Below are 22329 nucleotides of genomic sequence, written 5' to 3' on the forward strand. Positions count from 1 at the left end.
GGGCATCCATTACCTTTTCAATTGCTGCCTGGTGTTGGAGGGGTTCTCCATCTAGAGGTTTGTCTAAGGGGATGGATGAGAGGAGTAATGGACGAGGTCCCTCGTCTTTTCTCCACACATAGCCTATAGTGTTTGATTGATGTGTGGGACAAAGCGCCCCATTATTCTCTCAAACAGTGTCAGAGTCTGTCGTTGGATTGCATGTGTCAATGGTGTTCCGAGTTCCAAAGGCAGCTAGCGGTTAACAAGATAGCACGAGATAATGAGAGGAATTCTCTCCAATTTCCCACACCACATCTTGTCCATTCGCATGCTCCATAATTGCTTTTCCTTTGGCCTCAACGGTCATAAGCGGGTCCACGTGTCGCAACGCATACGCACTCCCCACCACCACGCCGAAACAAGCCACCTCTGGCTACATTGGGAGTGATAGTGCCCACCATGTGTCATGCCGATGACCAAGAAAGAGGCCACGCGTCCAGATCTGGAGTATCGTTTCCTTGGTTTCCACATGCTATAGCACCGCTACCCTTCCTTCCCGAGAGGCTCACTGCCAATGAACCACCATCCAGTGGCCAAAGTCATTCTCTACCTAGTTTTCAAAATCCGGTAATCTAGAAGAGTCCATTTAAATGTCACCAGGATCAGGAAAGACGGTGGATTCCTTCTGCTAGAACCCTACCCCATTAATATGCATGTTGTTATCCATTGTCACATTCTTAGCTGAGACTTCTAAGGGAATCAATGTAGCTGAAGCATGCATATGATTGCAAGGTTTAGAGCAACGAGCTTTCATCATAGCCACTCTATCCCGCATTTTAAGCCAAAAAAAAGGGAGTTTTTCATATTGCTCCAGCGCGAGGATGGAGTTTTCTTCGTAGTTGACCAAAACCCCTATTGAAGAGGAAGGGCTTAAATCTATCTCGATGTAAACTCGAGCAAATCTAGCTCTAGACTAAGAAAGAGTGTGATCGTCTACTTTGGGCACCTTACCAAAGTGTGAAGCTACCAATTCTAGAGTTTCCCATTCTACAGTTCAATAGGGAGGTGAGAGATTTGAAGCCAAATTGCAGTGACTGAGAGCTGCTTAAACGTTAGTTGAAAGCCTTCACGGCAGGGAGCAAACTGTAGGATCCGGCTAGCAACGGTCCAAGGTCCCTCAAACAAGAGGCAGTTCTGTATCTCTTTTGATTCACATTGGATGAAGTAGGAGCCATTCGAGAGATCATAGACCTTGAAGCCGCCAAGGCCTCTCTACACATCAGAAAGTGCGAGTTTGGTTTGATCAAGTGGTAAGGCCTTCTCAAGAAACTTGTCATACAAGGACGCTTGCATAATCTCCCGAGCTTGAGACCAAGCTTTTGAATCAATGGTGATCCGCCTCAAATTGAAGATTTTGCTTTTTGGAAGTGTCCGCATGAAAGAAGAGGGAGATGTCCATCTTGGAGTCATGGGGAACATAAGCCATAAGCTTTGCCCAAGAGATGTCCCCTGAAACACCCCTTGGGATCCTAGAGGGAGGAGCTCCTTGGGTCATACCCCTATGGGAAAATGGGTGTCTGGCGGATCAGAGTTTCTCCGGGCAATTGTAGCTACAACAGTGAGATGGCCACCGGCAAATTATCGGTCTTTTGAAGAGTATGTGCAAATAGATTATTCCTCATATGTGTAAATATAAATTGTGAAGGCTATACATGCTTTACATTTGCCTGCATTCGATCCGCGGTTGGGAGATTTTTTTATATCAGCTTACAAAGATACAAGATAATTCTTCAAGATTTCTACAAGGCAAATTGATCATGATTACGATAACCAATCCGCTTTGTACTATTGTGTATCACATTACTGGCTTGAGTGTTTTCTCTCTCGTTTTTTTTCTTATGGTATAATACCTGAATTGGTCCCTCTACTTTTTTCTTCTTTTTGGTCCTCTCACTCGTAAACGCTCCCAAGTAGTCCTCTCACTTGAAAACTGGCTTTTATTTTGACTCTCTCACTCTAAAAATAGAATGAATTATTTACATATGCTTTCAAAAAGCAGAGGACTAAAATCGAGAAGAAATTAAGAGTAGAGAGACTAAATTGTGCTATTTTTCAAGAATAGAGGGAATTAATAGCTGCGATTTCGAAATGAGGGACCAAAAAAAGAGAGAGAAAAGTAGACGGACAAATTCTGATATTATACATATGCTTGCTACCATTTTCTGCCCGGGAACCTGCGGTGGGAGATGGAGGGACGCGGTGGTGGTGGTGGTGGTGGTGGAAAGAGATCCGAGTCTCCCAAGGGCCGTTGTGTACATCGTAAAGCATTACTGGCCTCAGTGTTTTTGTGTTTTTCCCTCCCTTGTTTGCCTACGCTTGCTACCATTTCTACCCGATACCCTGGAACGTGTGGTGGGAGATGGAGGTACGCGGTGGTGGTGGTGGGAGGAGATCCGGAGTCTTTATCGGCGGGATAACACACACGCAGAGCCACCCGAGGTTGAGTGGCTGTTATTTGGATTACGTTTTGAGCTGGACGCACCAGAAGGCAGGAAGCAGCGGCTCACTTGTCGCCACCTTTGGCTCTTCCCCACCATTTATCAATTAGCCCATCCTCATATCAGATATCCAAATCCCTCCCACCATCAGTCACACACTCGCTCCACTCTCCTCTCTCGCATCCCATCCCCGCCCTCTGATGGCAATGGCGACGGCGCTCCGGAGGCTCTCTTCCTGCGTTTCCAAGAAGCAGCCTCTCTCTCCAGGCTCCCTCTTTTACATGGTTAGTTTTTCTTTACTCTTTAACCAACATTTCTTCCCCTCTTTAATGGACTCCTATACTTGGCAGTCTTCCCTGCCGAGTGAAGCCATCTACGAGAAAGACAAATCGCGCGTCACGGTATGTGCATCTCTCTCTCTCTCCCCCCTCAAGATTCATTAGCATTGGGTTTCTGATGATTTCATCTCTGTCTGCAGTGGCCCAAACAATTAAATGCTTCGCTGGAGACCGTTGATCCAGAGATTGCCAACATCATCGAGCTCGAAAAGGCCAGACAATGGAAGGTGGGACAATTTTCAGCATTTTTCTCATGTATAGGGCGACCTTTCGGTGGCAATTTTGTTTGACTCGGTAATTTCGGTCACTTGTGGAACATTCACTTTGAATACCATTTCAGGGGCTTGAACTCATACCATCCGAGAATTTCACTTCCATTTCTGTGATGCAAGCTGTGGGATCCATCATGACTAATAAATACAGTGAAGGATACCCTGGTGCAAGATACTATGGTGGAAATGAGTAAGATTTAAAATTTCAACATCTTCACAATGATTTCATCCTGCTTCACCTTGATATGTTCATCTCTTTTTTACAATAAAATGCCCATTTGTCATTGATAATTCAGTTTCTTGTTTGATATACAGATACATAGATATGGCTGAATCACTGTGTCAAAAGCGAGCTTTGGAAGCCTTTCGTTTAGATTCTGCAACGTGGGGAGGTACAATATCACCTCTTAATCTTAGAATTTTCAAGAATCAATCATGTTATAGATGCATGCTTAATTTTTGCTGTACTGTTTTTCAGAAATTGGATAAGCTACAATACATTTAAAAGGTTACAAAAATAATAGATAGGTTCATTAATAGATAACCTGTTTGGACTGTCTTAGAAGTCACCCTTGAAGTGTACTACCCTCATATTGAATTCTTCTACCTATTGCCTAGATTTTGTGTTCCCAATTGGATCCTCTAAGTGCACCTATCTTTCACTTTGACTAATATCCAAAGCCTTTTGCCCTCTTCCTTGCCCTAGGGTCTATCTTCTACTAGTTCACACCTTCTTACTCATTCTTGTTAGCCCTGGGACCTTTTCTCTTGCAATAGCTTCCTTTTTGGGGTTTCTAAAGGACTGATGGATTGTAAGTCTCATTTCCTTGCTGATGGGATTCCCTCTGTAGCGTTCAACTAACTTGTATTGCTGACCCCTTTTCTTCTTGCTTCTCTTTGGGACTTTAATCCTCTGATCTTATTAGAGTAAGGTAGCTAGCCCAACTAGGAAGAGCTTAGTGAAATGTTCGGGTTTAGGGCTTAGAATATGGATAGGGATTTCAAGAATATGGGTTTATTTGAATTGAACTTCTGTACAATATGGCAAATACCAGCAAGCTAGTGATGTCAAAGATGCATATGTACTCATGTTTTTATTTGTGGCACATGAGTTCTCTTCTTTGCCAACAAAAGTTATTTGCCCACAATTACTCAAAAACATTGTGTATAAGTTCTTTTATTATGGATTCATGCACTTTATTTTCTACTTGGATTACCATAATGAGGACGGAATTTGAACTTGAACTTGATGAATTAATATCCATCTGCCATCTTCTTTTGGTTGCATCCCTTATTGTTGATGTGTATTTGTCGCTGCATTGTTCTTGGGTCCTTGAGGAAAACAGCAACTCTTCAAGGAAGCTTTCTCTAAATTGTGTTGATGGTTTTGTGGCTTAAGATATTTATTAGCAGGGTTGTGATTCCTTCTTGCTTGATTCTTTTTTCTTTTTACAATGTAAAGCTTTCATAGCTTACTTTATCAGCAGCAAGAATCACTGCTTTGAACCTTGCAGTGAATGTTCAGTCTCTGTCTGGGTCCCCTGCTAATTTCCAAGTTTATACCGCTCTACTGAAACCTCATGAGAGAATCATGGCTTTGGATCTTCCTCATGGTGGGCATCTGTCCCATGGCTACCAGGTAATATTTGAAGCCTTCTAATGAACACTAATAAATGGTTGTAGACATGACAAATTGAAGATTTAGTTGAGAGGATCCTATTGTAAACCTCTGTCTTCGTTGGAGTGATATGGTTGAGATCATTCTATTTGTTGAACACCTACTACATGAACTCCCCCTAAGGTTTATCAGGATGATGATACAAGACATCGGCAATGCTGTCCTCTAATTAATTAGTATTCATTTCCCTGTAAAGATGAACTTGGTCATTCCGATGTGTGACATACAATAGCATCACTGTAAAGATTTGCTTGATTCTCCTATGCCATAAATTACTGAAATCCGAAAAATTAATCCTGGTATTTAGCTGGGCATAATTTGGCTTAGACAACCTTGACTACTCTCTTTTGGAGCCACTTAGGTGGGATTGGTGGCAATTGCTCTTCATGACTAGGTACAATTTTGAAAAGTAGTGCTCTGTGGACTCGGGGGCCTAGTCAACTCCAAGCTGTTTTGATCAATTGAGTGAAACATTTAGTTTCTTGGGACTAAGGGTAAAATGTTTTGGTTTTTTTCAACTTCGTAGTAGCTATTGCATTCATTTGATATTATTGTGTGCTGATTCTTTTCAACGGTTGTTATACAAAATGAGAATTCGCTTGTTTTGTTTTGCGGCAGGATTGTTCAAGCCAAAGTCTTTTATTTTTGGACTTCATGATCTGAATATTATACCCTAATTATTTTATTCTGTGAAGACATTTTGTGAAGATGGTTTCATCTGTTATTTCATTATATGATTGTTAAACCTAAAAGTAGATATTAAATGTTTATGTTTCTTAGGGTGATGCTGCATTTTAATTTATTTCTGTTAACAAATGATGTTTGGCTTAAATCATCATTCGTTTATATATTATTTTAAATCAGTTACTATCTTTATATCTAATCTTGCCTTCTGCTTTTGCCTCTTGCAGCCACATCTTTGACACAGGTTCACCTTCCACTTTTTAGAAAATAACAAATGATGAACTTCTAATGTTTAATTGCAATAATTAGCGATGGTTGCTCTTTTAGAAACCTAGTCATTGCTGGATGACAAGTATTTTATCTGATTTAAAACTTAAGCTTTTTCTTATCTTGAATAACAGTTACATGGCTCATTCACTTGCTTACCTATGCTCTAGATTACTTTCCTCAGCAGAAGTGTTCCTTTGAACTATGAATCTCACTACCATCTTGAAGTTCAGGTTAAGCTTTTATATCAGAATCAGAAAAACACAGCCAAGCTTTAAATTGGGCTGGTAATACACGACATTGGTAGCCAATGGCACAAATTTGATACCACAAATTTGCTAAAGAGTTGCTTTATTTTCTCCATATTGTGACTTTACATGCACCAATTAAACTTTCTTGTCATATTTTGTTTGTTTATACAAAATATTGAAGTAACTTTTTATCTTGTATTCAAACCTCATTTTCCTAATAATCCGACCTTCATGAAATGTAGACGGATACCAAGAAGATATCTGCTGTATCAATATTCTTTGAGACAATGCCATACAGATTGAATGAGAGCACGGGATACATTGACTATGACCAGGTGACCTTCACTTGCTTTTGGTATTTTCTTTGTCTCCTGCACATACTTGTGTGCAAATTCACCAAGTGTTCCTTAGAATTTGCCTTTTTTTTTCCTACTGTTGCAAAATCATTTCCTGTGCATGCCTGATTGTTTTTCAAAGATAGATTTGGTGACAATTGTTAATTTGATTTATGAATACTAGGATTGCTGGATTTTAGCTGAATTTATAACCAGTTCCATTAAATAGTAGCTCATTTTTCTGATTAATTTCTGCTTTCTCCATGCTCTTTCTTAGATATTACCTCTGAATCTTCTGACTATGCTTCTTTCAAATCGATAGATTTATGACTCAATAACCTATTTGTCATTTACCTACTTGCAAGTTCACTCTTAACTACAGTTAGAGAAAAGTGCGGCACTATTTAGGCCAAAATTAATTGTTGCTGGAGCCAGTGCGTATGCTCGCCTGTATGATTATGCTCGTATCAGAAAGGTGCCCTTGCTTCTTCTTTTTCTTCTTTTATTTTATTTTTTTAATTCATTTTGGTCAATGCCATTCAGCTTTTGACTCCTAATCTTTTTTTTTGTTTTTGGTCAATGCCGTTCAGCTTTTGACTCCTAATCTTTTTTTTGTTTTTGGTCAATGCTATTCAGCTTTTGAATTTATTTGGAGTCATAATTTTATTTTTTTGGGTTAATGCTATCCAGCTTTTGAATTTGATTTGGAGTCATTATGACATGGGCAGGTTTGCCATAAGCAGAAAGCAATTCTTTTGGCAGATATGGCACACATAAGTGGTCTTGTTGCTGCTGGAGTTATCCCATCACCTTTTGAATATGCAGATGTTGTGACAACAACGACTCACAAGTCACTTCGTGGGCCTCGAGGGGCAATGATTTTCTATAGGAAGGGAGTAAAGGAGATAAACAAACAAGGGCATGAGGTGAAGAAAATGGAGACTTCACATCCTTTTTCCTCTAGTTGTGGTTTTCCAATTTACCACTTGATAGACACGTGGTCAAGCATAAGTGATGGATGGTTTTTGTTCTCTTCTTTTCTTTGAAGGTTCTGTATGACTTTGAAGATAAGATCAATGCAGCTGTCTTCCCTGGACTTCAAGGTGGTCCCCACAATCACACAATTGCTGGATTAGCTGTTGCACTCAAACAGGTATGCAAAATGCGTTTGTTTTTGGCTATCTTAAACAATATCTAATTAAAATTGGCCATTAGAAAATTTGTAAAACGGAAGTATCCTAAGCCACATCTGAGTTGCTCAAGAATTTGTTATGCAACTATGTAGTTTTTCTCTTATAATCATTAATGCCACTGCTATCACAGGCAACCACACCAGAGTACAAAGCATATCAAGAACAAGTTCTAAGTAATTGTGCGAAGTTTGCTCAGGTATTTGTGCGTTATTGACTTTGTAGAAATGCTTAGACACATTGAGCGGCTCGATTTTCTGCAAATATTTGATAGTGATGGGCTGACATTGTAATCTATATGGCATTCTATTTGGTTAGAAGCTGCTTTTAACAAAGGTATGTAAAACTGATATTTTCAGAGGTTGGCAGAGAAAGGATATGAGCTTGTTTCTGGTGGAACAGAAAATCATTTAGTCCTGGTTAATCTTCAAAACAAGGTGAGAGGAAATTCCTTGTTAACTCAAAAAGTAATGTGAATATTTTGTATGAAATGCTTTCTATGAGTAAATTCTTCTATGCATCTGCACCCTAAATTAACTAGGTTTTGACTGAAACTTCTTCTATTTAACAAGACTTGAACCAGTTTTCTTTAACCATGAGGTGGAAATCCTTCCTCAATCATTTATTCAGCAACATGCAATTCAGGGCCAGATAACCAATCTTTCACTGGAAAATGTTTTTTAATCTCCTGTATCTGTCCTGCAGGGAATAGATGGATCCAGAGTGGAAAAGGTTTTAGAATTAGTTCACATAGCAGCTAATAAGAACACAGTCCCTGGTGATGTGTCTGCAATGGTTCCTGGGGGCATCCGGATGGGTACGGACTCAGACCTCTCTTTATTTTTAAGTTTTAAACAATCGCAACCTATCTGGCCTCTTATGGGATCTTCTTCCATTTACTCAGGGACCCCAGCCCTTACATCTAGGGGTTTTGTTGAAGACGATTTTGCAAAAGTTGCTGACTTTTTTGATACTGCTGTTAAATTGGCACTGAAAATTAAGGCTGGAACGAAAGGTACTTATGAGATGGCAATGTTTTTTTCTGGCTTCTTCATTGATGCAACATTTTATTCATTTTCTGCTACACAGGCGGGTCAAAGTTAAAGGACTTCCTGTTCACTATTCAAACTGACTCTAGTATCCAATCTGAGATTGCAAAGCTAAGGTATGAGGTGGAGGAGTATGCAAAGCAGTTCCCAACCATTGGGTTTGAAAAGGAGACGATGAAATACAAGGACTAATGAAGAAAGGCTTAAGGTATGCATTAGAAACCCATTTTTGCCTTTTGTGCCCTACTTAGCCTAGGTTTTATGATACATTGAACTCGGTCATTTCCTTTCAGATATAATTTTGAATTATCAAATGGTGTTGCCACTTGCCTATTTAGTGTACTCATGTAGGAAAGAATAAAAGCTTTCCCTTTGTTCCGCTGATCTTTGATTTAATGGACAGATGGTTTTAAAGAACTTCTCAAACCTGAGAAGCTGAAATTAAATAAATGAAAAGAAGAAAAAACAACAATTACAGAACAACTAAGACAGATCGAACTAGGCGACAAAATAAAACAAAAAGACTACAAAAAGCAATGATCTTAGAAGGAGAAACCGAGCTCTAAAAAGGATCTCATAATCCAATATGGAAGCTCCCTGCCCACAAGATAAAGATTGAGATTTTGACGACGAAGTCCAAATCCGGCTAGAGAAATGGCCGGCCTCATCCAAGAAGATGGTATTACATGAATTCTGGGATGAGAGCTCATGTCCATGAGGAAATTCAAATTAGACAATTGCGGACGAAAACGCCAGGCAAGGGAATGATTTGTCTCGCGAATGAAGTTCAGATCAGAGTGATGACAACTGAAAATGTGCTTTACTGGGATTTGGAGTTGAAGAGTGGTCTGCAGTGCAGCTTCAATAGCCAATATAGCATCAGAGGAATTATCATCCAAAGGTTGAGACCATCTCCCTGCAAGAATAACTTTGTAATTAGCATTAGAAATGAAAAAACCAATGGTTCTAACCTGAATCTCTAATCTGGATATGGCATGAGTGAAAATGAAGGGTCCATCAGCACTAGAAAAGTTGCATAATATAAGTTTTCTGCCATAAGGTTCCAGATTGCTGCAGAAAAAATCCTGAACATGAGCAGAAGTTCTGCTAGCAATGATAGAGAGATTGGGTCTTATGTTCTTGAATATAGCATTACAACGGGCAATCCAAATGAACCATGCTCCCGCAGAGATGAAAGCCAGAGATCTAACTGATTGCCTATACTGAATGGCCCAAGATCCGCTAGAAAAACCTGCAGATAAAGAAATAGAAATATTTTCTCTGCTGCAAAGAATGTACCAAAATTGTTGAACCCTGTTACAATTCCAAATCAAATGGTCGATTGTCTCCCTATGGAGACCACAGAAAACACAAGGGTTGTCTGGTCCCATATTAATGCTGTGGAGGAAAGCACCGGTGGATATTCTACCTTTTAAGCATAACCAGATGAAATGTTTTATGCGAGGTGCAACAGGTATATGCCAAATAATATGCCAACCAATCCAACTATCAGAAGAAGATCTTTGTTGATTGAGCTGATGGTAAACAGCAGCCGAGATTTTAGAGCAAGTAGATTTAGGGTACCAGACCCATTGATTGACATCAGATGTATCAATAACTGCTGAATTAAAAGTGTTATTATCAAACAAGTAGCCAAAAACATTAGTAAAACAGTTGGGATCCCAATGATTATCCTGAACCATATCAGAAATATTGATTTGATCAATCTCTAGATCCATATTAAGGAAGGTGGGTTTAAGAGCAATAGGAACATCAAACACCCAAGGGTCCCAGAGAAAAGAAGTGGAATCTGGATTAATAGTGTGTATTTTGCAATAATGTTTTATGTGATTGGCAGAATGGCAGAGCCCACGGAAAAACCAGGAGCATTTAGCGGTAGGGGTGGACATGGGCAAAATTTCGGGTCAATGCACGTAAATTTGACTAAAAAAATATAACCCATATATTCGAGTTTTGGGCCGGGCCATGTTCAGCCAAATTATTTCGATCCAAACCCGACCCATTTGATTGTCATAGCCTGTGCCCAGCTAACCCGACCCAAAAATAAATAATTTTTATGAAATAATTGAAATAACTAAATAAAACTACTACTATCAACCCCTAAAAATTTTTTTCAAACATTTTAAAAAAATACAATACAAGTATTATAAATGGTTCAAATAAATTTATATAAATAAGTAGTAATATTATCAACAAATATTATATATATAATTATATATATTATAAATAATATATGAAATATATATATATATATATTATTTATTTATTCGGGTCAGGTCGGGTCAAAATTCATCCGACCCAAACCCAGCTCGAAATTAATCAGTAAAACATTTGAGCCTCAACGCTTTTGGGCCAACTTTTCTAAACCCAGGCGCCTAGTATTTTTGGGGCTGGGTTCGGGACCAACCATGGGTCGCTTGACCATGTCCACCCCTATTTAGCGGGAATGCCATCATTCCAAAAGTTTAATTTCCCATATTTATTCATAAGAATTTCCACCCAAATCACACTGTCACGATTCAGATATTTTAAAATGTGTTTGGCCATTAGAGAGTGCTTAACCAAATTGAGATCCTTGATACCCAAGCCCCCCTCAGATTTATCTTCAATTAAAGAATTCCAACCAACATTGTGGATGCCCTTTTTTGACATTGTAAGCTATTCTGCCTCCATAAGCTTTGATTAATTTGAAAATATGCTGCAAAATATGAGATTTGCAAGTTAAATACTGGAACTTTTTCCCATATGCAGGCAACAGATGCTGTCTAGTTTGGTGTTTCTTAGTTAAGCTTTGTGGTGTCGTTTGTGGAAAAGTATTATATACCGTATGTGGAAAAGTAATACCTTTGAGCATTGTCATATTTAAGGTGGACTTTGTGATTGAAGACTCTTTTGAGAGTTGTGCATGATAAATTGAGCAACAAAATGTGGCACATGGCATTTCCTCCTTAAACAGAAGGGAGTAGATCTATGTAGAACAGCTGATAAAATCTATTTCTCTGCCTGCGTGCACTAGCAAACCATTATATATAATAAGTTCACTCTTCATACTTTTCTGGTGCTTGCCGTCGTCTTATTATCATACTGTATCTACTTGTTTGTCAGCTTCATTTTACTGCAGGAATATGATGTGCTTCACTCGTAGTTATCTTGATTGGGTATTCTTACTGAAACGGTCCATGAAGTCTTTGCATTTACTCTAAGATGGAGGGATATTATGCCAGTATACTATGCTGCCTTATCTGTTCGTCAAACTAACTAAAAATACTTCTTTGACAACCCCTTGTCGGGTGACTGACGTTTGTCGTCAATAAAAAAAATACAAAACAAAATAAAATAATAATGCTATTCATTTGACGTTTGTCGTCAATAAAAAAAAATACAAAACAAAAAAAATAATAATGCTATTCATTACGAAGATTTTATGAAATTTAATACGAATGTTAATCCTGGAGCTGGGTTGTTAATTTCAGAGCTGAGAATATTAACCCCGGAATAAAAAAAATTGTCTCTTTGAATAGACTCTTTTTCAGGACTTGGTTTGCATCAGGACTCGTCTGGAATTTGAAGAACTGCATATGTGATAGCGGCGTTGTTAATTTTGAACATACGGGAACTTGGAACTTAAATGTGTCATGTTTGCTATGTTGGGAATTTACACATATAATATGTGTGACTCTAAGGGTCCGTTTGATTTGTTAAGGAGAACAACACAAGCAGTACAGTATAGTACAATACAAATAGTTAAAGTACAGTACAAGTGCTTGTGTTGTTCTATGTTTGATTTTCATTGAACAATACAGAACACAAAATAGTAAATTACGATAATACTATATTTATTATTCTATATTTATTTTATAATAAAAACATATACAATAATATTTTATAAAAATCTTATCAAATTTTACAACGCCCAACAACAACAATAAGTTAAAAAAATTAACATAATTTTAAAAACATTTAATCCACAACAAACAAACTTTTTATTAATATTTAAATCCTAAAATATAAATAAATAGATATATAAATAAATAAATAAAATTTTAAATAGATAAATAAATAGATAAATAAACAACTAAATTTTAAAAAGATAAATAAATAAATAAAACAAAATAAAATTGAAAAGATCGATAAACCACTGCAATTAATTAAAATGAGAGGAGGGATACAGACTGAGTGCAAGCGCCTACAAAAGACAAAACAAAAACACCACGAGAAGTGGCAGAAAGCACACAAAAACAGTAACAGAACAAACATCACCGAATGAGAATCAGCAAGGGATTCTCAGCCCAACAACAAAAATAGACTAGCCCGTGAGATGAACATGATCTACCCCGGAGAATGGATCGCCTCCAGACTCCACTCCACTAGTCCCAAGGGCCTCCGTGCTCTGCCGAAGCATGGCAATAGGATCCTCCATCGTCTCTCGCGAACCTTCGACAACTGAAGAGAGCCAAGATATCATCATACGGTCAATCTTCAAAACAAGAGCATGCGTAGACAAACAGTTAGTATTAAAGATACAATCATTTCTAACAAGCCAAATATTCCACACAATAGCCTTCGCAACTAAATCCCCAATCTCCCTAAAGTTAACCTAAATCGAAGTTCTCCAACCCCGCCAGATCTCCTGCAGTGACCCGGGAGGATCTGGAAGATGCAGTAAATGCACGAAATACCCCCACACCTTTCTAGCAACCAAACAATGTAAGAAGAGATGATCTGCCGACTCTATGACAGAATTACACAGGACGCAGGTCGTCGTAGGGAGGCGATTGCAGCTCCTTCTCGCAAGAACATCCATGGTGAGAATCTTATTCTTCTCAACTAACCAGTTAAACATAATAACTTTCTTCGGACACGGCTTCCTCCAGAAGAACCTAGCAATATGGCAACGCACACCACTATCAATGAGGAAAGAGTAGAAAGATTTCACCGTGAAAGTTCCATTGCCGTTCAACCTCCAATTCTTTTTATCTCCTACCGCCTATCATAATCCCTGTATCTTGCCCAGTAGTTCCGGCTATCCCCCTCCCCAGAGAAAGGGGCCTAATTTAAGAGGTAACTCATCTCGCACACCGTTCCGTTGGGCTCACTAGCCCTTCTGAATTCCTCCGGCCAGATGAACATAGGTGCCCGCCCAGCAAACCAACTATCCTTCCAAAAGAGAGTTTCAGTTCCAGAGCCAACCTCATGCAGCACGCATCCCCTAAGAGCCGGCAGGCAGCTCAATACGCCTTTCCAGAAGTAGGATATCCTACCCGCTTTCCTGGGGAACATATTCCAACGGATAACACCGTAATTAAACTGGATGACATCAGCACCACATCAAGCGGAATCCGTCATTAACTTCCACCACCACTTGCCCAAGAGCGCGAGATTAAAGCTTGATAACTCAAGAATACCCCAACCACCTTGTTCCATTAGACGACAAAGATTATCCCAACTCACTAACCTCCACCACGGATGCTCAATGTCTGGTCAAGACCAAAGGAAATCTCTTCTAAGTATGTTAATCTCCTTAATAACCCAACCAGGTAAACGAAAAAGCGACATCCAATATGTAGGGATCGCAGATAGGACCGAGTTAACTAGCGTAAGTGCCCCCCACCCCCAAGGATAACTGTCTCACTTTCCGGTGGACAATCTTCTCCGAATTTTAGTAATAAGACCCTCCCAATCTTGCTTCCTAGGTCTCCTGCCAGAGATAGGGAATACCCAGGTAAGTAACTGGTAGCAAACCCCTCTCACAGCTTAGCGTCTCCGCCGCCTCCCTATCTGGTAGCACATCCATCGAAGTCGAGTATAGGCAAGTTTTAGAAAAATTAGCAGCTAACCCTGACAGACCTTCGAAGATATACAAAATTAGCTTGACTATGCGCAAGTCTTGGAGACCACCAGTAGTAATAACAAGCAAATCATCCGCATAATAAAGATGACATTTGCTACCCCAATCCCCCAGAGGCACACCCACTAAAACCCTGGATCTCAGAGCATGCGAGAACATCGTGCTAAGAACATCTGTGACTAGAACGAAACAAATCATGTTATCACTTCTTAATGAGTATGTAATTTTTAATTTTAAATAGAGACAATTTTGTCATAAGTTGTCCAGTACTACACAAGAATTTTTATACCGTGGTTTTAGCGGTACAAAAAAATAAAATTAAGAAGTTGTACTATACTGATTGGGTAGTTTGTGTTGTACTCCCGTCCCATTTATAAATCAAACCCATAACAATAGAAGTTGTCCTGTACTGTCCCTCAAAATCTTGCATATCAAACGGACCCTAAAAACCAAAGGCGACGTTGCATAAACCCTAATCCGTCCAAAGAAAGAACAATGAAACCTCTTTCGAACAATTTTTAGTCAGTGGATGGTGCATTGCAACACAAAGCAAGCGGTTAGCAGTGCGTGAGCCATGCATGAAAGGACGCAACAAGCTATCTATTTATGTGTGCGTTGACCCGTTCTCCCTGACCGACTTCCACGCTCCGTGCTCCAACCTCCTCACGCTCTCTCTCATTCATCCGGCTTCATTTGCCTCTTCTACCATACCTTTCTGTTCCGGTCTTTACAGCGAGTGATGTTCCCCTTCTCCACCATCCTACGTCTTCCATGAGAGGGGACGGCGGAGATGGCGGGCAAGCCAGAGACCAAGCCATTCAGCCATCCCACGAGGGATGACGACGACGACTTGTTGATCACCAGGCAGAGCACTTCGGACCACAGCAGCACCGCCCGCATTCCCCAATGTTCACCTTATAACATGTCTCCTTGGCATCAAATGCCTTCCTACCTTGATGGTGAGGGCGGTGACGTCGATGCCCGCGGAACTATACGTGGCTGTGCTGGCGGAGGAGAATTGCTTCCTCGTGGCACGAGCCTTCTTGGTTCCTTGGTCCGTGAGGAGGGGCATATCTATTCCCTCGCCGTAACCTCTGGCCTCCTGTATACAGGCTCAGACAGCAAGAATATCCGGGTCTGGAAGAACCAGAAGGAATTCTGTGGGTTCAAGTCCAGCAGTGGACTGGTGAAGGCCATTGTCATCGCGAGTGACCGCATATTCACCGGACACCAGGATGGAAAGATAAGGGTGTGGAAGATATCTCCAAAGAACCCTTCGATACACAAGCGAGCGGGTACTCTGCCCAGACTCTGGGACTACCTCAAGGGCTCCATTAACCCGTCTAACTATGTGGAGGTACGTCGGCGCCGAACGGCCCCCTGGCTCAAGCACTACGACGCCGTCTCCTGCCTCAGCCTAAACGAAGAACAAGGTCTCCTCTACTCCGGCTCCTGGGACAAGACCTTCAAGGTCTGGCGCATTTCCGACTCCCGCTGCCTCGAGTCTGTCGCGGCCCACGATGATGCCATCAATTCGATTGTTTCCGGCTTCGCGGGACTCATCTTCTCAGGCTCAGCGGACGGCACTGTCAAAGCATGGCGGCGGGAACTTCAGGGGAATGGGGACGAAGCACACACACGCTCAAACGCTGCTGAAACATGATTGCGCGGTGACCGCGTTGGCAGTAAGCTCCACAGCACCCGTACTATATTGCGGGTCTTCAGACGGACTAGTGAACTTTTGGGAGTGGGAACGGCAGTTATCGCATGGAGGAGCACTGAGGGGCCACAACCAGGCAGTGCTATGCGTGGCGGCGCTCGGGAACCTCATGCTGAGCGGATCCGCCGACAAGACCATAGCCGTGTGGCGGAGAGAGGGCCGAAACCATATTTGCCTTTCTGTTCTAACAGGCCACACGGGGCCAGTGAAGTGCCTCTCCTTCGAGGAGGAGGATGTGGCAGCTGGGCGTTGGATCGTGTACAGCGGCAGCCTCGACAAGTCGGTCAAGGTGTGGCGGGTGTTGGAGCAAGAACCGGAGACCATGCGGAGAACTAGTTGATCCAGTCTACAAACAAGCAAGCAAACTCGTGTGATGTCAAGTTTGCTATATATTCATCAGCAAGAGGGCCCATCTTGCTTGAAAAAGGTCTTGTCACTACCTTTTTCCAAATTACAATGGCTGCTTATCAACTTACGCACCCGGGGCGAAATGCTGATTCCTTTGGTTCGCATACTTTAACAGCCTTCTTGGCATGTCATTGGGCTGCTCCGGCCATCCCCACAAAGCTCCCATGCTGTAGGGCCCACATTATATTTTCAGTTAAATAAAACATACAATACATGTGACGGTTCTCCTCTCTAGCTCCCGCAAAGAAGAGGTTTATTTAGGACATTATGTTATTATTATTATTATTATTATTATTATTATTATTATAAAGAGCTGGAACAGCTGCATAGTGCGTGATAGATTACAAATAAAATAAAATAAAATAAAATAAATCCTGCTTAATGACAACTGTGCTATTTAGTGGATTGGTGTGTCTGTGGGCAAATCGTAGGGTTGAAATCATGGTCGTAGCATTGTGCGTGGTAGTATTGTTTATCTATTATTTTATGATTTAGATATTATTTACTATATTATGTAAATGGGTCTTGTGAGTTTTTTTAGAAGTTATATTCCTTCTCTCGAGAGTTGCACGGTAAGAAAATTTATAAGCTTAATATGATTTCTGCAAATCTTTTAGACATGTTCATGGTAAATTTTTATTACCCCATGTGGTGTCTAGTTTAGTTAATAAGTTATTAAATGATCGATAAGTCACTTAACCGATACATCCATATATTTACTTATCTTTTAATAAATCTTTAACTAATTTTGTGTTTGTTGCTAAAAGAAATATATTTTGCTTAAAAAAGGACAAACCACAACTGCCAGCAGCATCTATTAATCAGTAAGAAAAATCTACCCCTTGTACTTCCAAATTTAGCTAGTGTGTTAACCAACACATTCTGATCTTTATGAATGGGTTCCAGCACCACATTCGGACATCTCTTGAGGAGCTGTTTGATTGAATTATCTATCTCTACATCTTCAAGAAACTCCTTCTGTCTTCCATATGGAAAAGTTCCATCAAGCTAAGGCAATCGGAGAGGATACAATTTGCACTAGACACCATTCACTACAAAGCTTCAGCGCAGCTTCTAAGGCCTTCATTTTAGCTTGTAAACTTGAATTTGAGGCCATAGCAAGAACTCCTACAAGAATAATTATATTAGAATTATCAACTAGAACAAAACCAGCTCCACTTTGATGTGAGCCCTCATTTAAGAGACATTAGTGAAAAAGAAATGAAACAAGGAGAATGAGGAGAATAAGTCATCAACTTCATGATGTTTGCCTTGATATTCCGTAGAAAAGTTTGAGACTGCCTTAAGCATTCGTTGGGCAATAAGTTGAAAATTGAGTTGAACTTTGTTGAAAACCAATTTGCATCCACAAGGCCTAAGCACAAGTAGCTAGCAGGGCTTTGAAGCACTGACCTCCCAACCAAGTATGCCAATTATCTAATAGCCGCTCTCCAGATCGAAGAGAACATCTCAATATTATCCAGACTAGCACCAACATAATTAGCTATCAAATTCCAGCAAATTTTACTCTTAGGCACCTCCACAGGACATGTTCATCATTCTCCCAAGTCAAGTCACAAAAGCAACATTAATATATATGAGGTCTAATATTCAATTTATGGAGATATACAAAAGTAGGGGTACAATCATGGGACGATATCGAAAAACCTTTACTCTTGGAGTTGTAAGTAATTTCTAAAACACTTGCTAGCTACCCCCTCCATTTGTGAGTTTGAATCAAGCTTTCCTAATTCAAAAACAATTGTTGAGTACAACTTCAATCGTAAAACTACAGGGAGACCAATGGTTGAGTTTGGTGCTTTATCATGGGGTTGTTTTGATGGAATTTGATTGATGAGAAAGTAATTGATGAGAAAATAACATTCATTTGTTTGGTATACATCGAAAAGTTTGATTAAATTGATGGGAAAGCAATATTTATATGTTTAGTATTAGAAGATATTTCTAGGAATATATTGGCAAAATGACAGAAATGTCATTGTGTTATTTTTCTCATCCACAACTTGTTAATCAATTTTTAATATTATTGTCACGCTCCGAAGCCAGCTCGCCAGACCCGGTAGGTCGACAAACGGCCGCACATTTACAAGGCTGAGACCCAGTAGGCGTGCAAGGCTTCAAAACCCGATTCTCAAATCAATGAACTATTAAACTCTTAATTTGAAAAAAAATCAAACAACAGATTATGAGCTTGACAGCCCAGTTAGTACCCACTAAACATATCGGGATCATAAAAGTTTCAAAATTTCAAAAGTCAAACAAAATATAATAAAATACAAGTTTATCATAATCAAAGTCAAAAGTTAAGTTTTTCAATAAAACATAACTGATCAAAAGTCAAGTATATATCCCACAAATAACTATTGCCAAAACAAAATTTCAGAGGTCATATGTTTACCCTCGGTGACTCGACCCAGAATATCAGAGGTCATAAGTTTACCCTCAATGACCCGAGCCAAAATTATTAAAAGCCGTTTTTCTTCACCGATGGAATGGTGGGAAACTATAGTTTCTATTTCATAGATACATATCGACACTGTCAATGTTTAACCCCCAATGACAGGGGTTATTGCAAAGCTAGTTGGGGACTATAGGTTGTTATGTCAAAATACGTAATGTCCAAACATTTATCAAAATAGAAATACATAAATTTGATGATCCCGTTTTCAGATAAAAATAATTCCAATTCATTTCCAAAACTAAATACTTACATACGAATTGCAAATAATAAATAAATAAGTAATTCAAAATATAAATCAAAATAATAAGCATTTTTCTCAAAAATTTCAGAAATTCAAAAAGACTAGAATTTTCAAGTATATACATATAATAAGATTTATAAGTGGGATATCTACCTATTTAACGACCAGATTTTGAATTTTTTCACCAATTGAGTTTTTTTAGGAAGTCCTATATTTGGGAATAACCCATCAAAATTACAAGTAAATCAAATTAAAAAATTCATACGAATGCAAAAACATATTCAAGATATTAACAAAACTTCCCAGGTCGAGAAAATAACCAATTCTCCTACAAACCTTAAGATTGAAATCAGCATAGCTTTGCGAATTCTAACCCAAATCAGAAATTTCAAACTTTTGAAAAAACTAGACATCTACATCTATAATATAACCAAACCTCACTAAGATTTGAGAACTGCAAAATTTGAACGATCACTTTTAAAAATCATAATTATACAAACCAACAATTTCAGGCATGCCTCTTCCAATAAAAATATCTCACAACATATAACTTAAAATAATATCAAACTTTAAGAGCATATAATTAACTCAAAATTAAACAACTTTTTTTATTAAACATGAGTCATGATTCAACCTCTAAGATCATCAAATTCTCAAATCAATCTTTATGCTTTCTGCAAAAATGCCATTGAGCACACCTATAAAAATCTGATCATATCTCACAATTTACAGCCGTAAAAATTCTAAAATTTGGCAGAGGCAAAGATAAAATCATCTTCTACAACTTTCTTATATAAGTCTAAATCTATATAGACTCTGCAATCATGAAATAAATTAATAATTTCTCAAGGGCTGCACAAAAAAGCTGTCCGTGTCACCTGATTTTAAAGCCTATAATTTACAGTATACTAATCTAAAAATTCTGAAATTTGGCAGGTCCTTAGCTAACATCAAACTCTACAAGTTTTTTATTTTAGTCTCCTTCAAATTATGCTTTTATGACCTAAAATCGAAGAGGGGTTTTTGCCATTATAAAAAACAAAATCTGAAACCTATCAAATTAATCTCAGACTCCTCAAACAAGAAGCTAACCTTACCCATCCATCACTAATATCCGACATTAAAAAATAAATATTTATAAAATTAACAATAATAATTGTACAATGTTTTCCAAAAATCCAAGGAAGAGGGTTCTTACCTCATCAATAACAGTGAATCAACCAAACCCGTGATAGCAAGATCCTTCTGCGTAGGGTTTTATAAAAAAATAACTTAAACAAAAAATAAAAAAATGAATAAACGTAACAGCAGAATTTAATATTAAAATTTAAAAAAAAAATTGGTGTGGCCCAAAATTATAATAATATGTTTTTAAATGTGTAAAATGTATTTATTATTAAATATTTAAATAAAAAAATTAAATAATAAATAATAATATGTTTTAGACATTAAAATCATAACTAATATTATTAAAATAATAAAAATTGTTTTTAATATTTAATAATAATAATAATAATAATAATAATAATAATAATAATAATAATAATAATAATAAGTGGTTTACTAACTAGTAACCCCGGCATTATGGTTAATTAACATGTCCAGGGCTAATACCATAAAAAAATAAAAAAAGAAATTTAAAAAAAAAAAGTAGAAACATGTTATATTAAGTGAAACCTTAATATAGTACGTGGATAGTTGGTTTAGTAAGTGAAAAAACTTACTATAATACATGGTTGTTTTAGTAAGCGAAAAAACTCTATAATAAGTCGTTTAGTATAAAAAAAATAAGTAGAAACATAGTATATTTAGTGAAAACTTATTATAATACGTGGATAGTTGGTTTTGTAAATGAAAAACTCTATAATAAGTGGTTCATTCTTTTTATAGTGATGCTATCCCCGGCTCCAGGGTTAGTAAGCCCCATCCCCGGGATTAACAAAACCTTGTATTATTCTATTTATCAACAATGTATCAATCAAGTTTTAAATAATAATAAATAATAATAAAAATAATAATATGTTTTAGATATTAAAATAATAAATAATAATATTAAAATAATACTATCTTTAAATATATAAATTTTTAAAATATTAAATAATAATAATATGTTTTAAATAATAGTAATAAAATGTTTTTAAAAAGGTATTAAATATATTTTATAATAAGAAATATTTAAATATTAATGTGTTTGAGAAAAATTTAACGGGTTGTTTGGTAACCTGCAAGTAGGTGTAGTTAGATGTAATGCAAAAGGTTTTACATGTAAAACTATGTTTGGTTGCCTGTAAAATTGGTTTTACATGTAAAATATTTTACATGAAAGACTTCGTTTGCAGGATTTCCACTTACAGCCAAATTAGCTATAAGTGAAAATCTTGCAAAACCAAACGTTATAATTACCCATGCTTCTCAATACTTCATCATTCCAAACATTTTCATTGCTCTCCGGAGAAGACCAACTTATAGAAACCGGGGATATCAAAGCTTTGAAGAACAATGGTGGCAAAAGCAACGGTAACGGCTAGTTCACCACTATCAACGGCGCCTTCTAGGCGAGGCCTTGGACCGTGCTTTCTTTGAGACCTCGGCGACACTCCTTCTCTTGCTTGGCTCTTAAGAAGCCTGGAGATGTCCAGATCAAGGAGGAGGCCGCTCCTGAAACCCTTGATTACCGTTCCGTGGCTAGTCTCGTGCAGTGGCGCGAGTTGATTCCAACTCCGTCATTACATGAACCAGAGCCTTGTTTTAGATCTTCTGATTCCTCTAGCTGTTCTTCATGTTGTTGATGATGATGTTGTGCCCCAATTTATTATTATTTATTATTATTATTTTAAAAAGTAATTGATCTTTTTAGAATTTCATTAGAATGAATCACTAGATAGAAAAATGAAATAAATTAGTTTAAATCAACTAATTAGTTTAAAAAATATAAATTTAACGAAATTAATTATCTTAGTTTAAATTATTTTTTTATGAAAAATATTAAATAAATAAGAATAAGATAGAAAAAATCATATAAATTTAGTTTAAATCAACTAATTTATTAAATAAACTAATTAGTT

At 38.0% G+C, this 22329-nt stretch overlaps 3 protein-coding genes across 4 annotated transcripts; 2 read left to right on the forward strand and 1 right to left on the reverse strand.

The window, feature by feature from the left end:
* The first annotated feature begins 2374 nt into the window (after positions 1–2374).
* LOC120274483 (serine hydroxymethyltransferase, mitochondrial) lies at positions 2375–11619 on the forward strand. Of its 2 annotated transcripts, none has more exons than XM_039281026.1 (16): positions 2375–2764; positions 2831–2881; positions 2959–3045; positions 3159–3280; positions 3406–3482; positions 4605–4729; positions 6213–6305; positions 6688–6780; positions 7034–7231; positions 7354–7458; positions 7629–7694; positions 7855–7932; positions 8201–8312; positions 8400–8510; positions 8585–8752; positions 11317–11619. In XM_039281026.1, exons 1-15 carry the CDS (start codon positions 2681–2683, stop codon positions 8734–8736), a joined length of 1554 nt encoding a protein of 517 aa, XP_039136960.1. In that variant the 5' UTR covers positions 2375–2680; the 3' UTR covers positions 8737–8752; positions 11317–11619. The 2 variants fall into 2 exon arrangements, with proteins under 2 accessions (XP_039136960.1, XP_039136959.1); XM_039281025.1 differs by lacking the exon at positions 11317–11619 and adding an exon at positions 8838–8928 and having other exon boundaries at positions 2376–2764.
* On the reverse strand, positions 9036–10432 carry LOC120274484. Its single transcript, XM_039281027.1, has 2 exons — positions 9974–10432; positions 9036–9796 (listed from the first exon to the last, which is right to left on the reverse strand). Exons 1-2 carry the CDS (start codon positions 10281–10283, stop codon positions 9087–9089), a joined length of 1020 nt encoding a protein of 339 aa, XP_039136961.1. The 5' UTR covers positions 10284–10432; the 3' UTR covers positions 9036–9086.
* A 3584-nt stretch (positions 11620–15203) lies between the features above and the next one.
* Positions 15204–16473, forward strand: LOC120274889 (protein JINGUBANG-like). The gene is given in 2 exon segments (XM_039281432.1): positions 15204–16034; positions 16036–16473. Coding segments are annotated over 2 exon segments (1269 nt in total).
* The last annotated feature ends 5856 nt before the right edge of the window (positions 16474–22329 follow it).

This window comes from Dioscorea cayenensis, chromosome 13 (genome assembly GCF_009730915.1).
Source record: "Dioscorea cayenensis subsp. rotundata cultivar TDr96_F1 chromosome 13, TDr96_F1_v2_PseudoChromosome.rev07_lg8_w22 25.fasta, whole genome shotgun sequence".
Classification (NCBI taxonomy): Eukaryota; Viridiplantae; Streptophyta; class Magnoliopsida; order Dioscoreales; family Dioscoreaceae; genus Dioscorea; species Dioscorea cayenensis.

What these genes read in the sequence shown, in the direction of transcription:
- LOC120274483 (XM_039281026.1), top strand. Translation starts at nt 2,681, where the DNA reads ATGGCAATGGCGACGGCGCTCCGGAGGCTCTCTTCCTGCGTTTCCAAG. An exon ending in AGATACTATGGTGGAAATGA is followed by an intron (nt 3,281 to 3,405) that starts GTAAGATTTAAA and finishes TTTGATATACAG; the next exon opens with ATACATAGATATGGCTGAAT. An exon ending in TAAACAAACAAGGGCATGAG is followed by an intron (nt 7,232 to 7,353) that starts GTGAAGAAAATG and finishes TTTTCTTTGAAG; the next exon opens with GTTCTGTATGACTTTGAAGA.
- LOC120274484 (XM_039281027.1), bottom strand. Translation starts at nt 10,283, where the DNA reads ATGGATCTAGAGATTGATCAAATCAATATTTCTGATATGGTTCAGGAT. An exon ending in CATCTGGTTATGCTTAAAAG is followed by an intron (nt 9,797 to 9,973) that starts GTAGAATATCCA and finishes CTTTATCTGCAG; the next exon opens with GTTTTTCTAGCGGATCTTGG.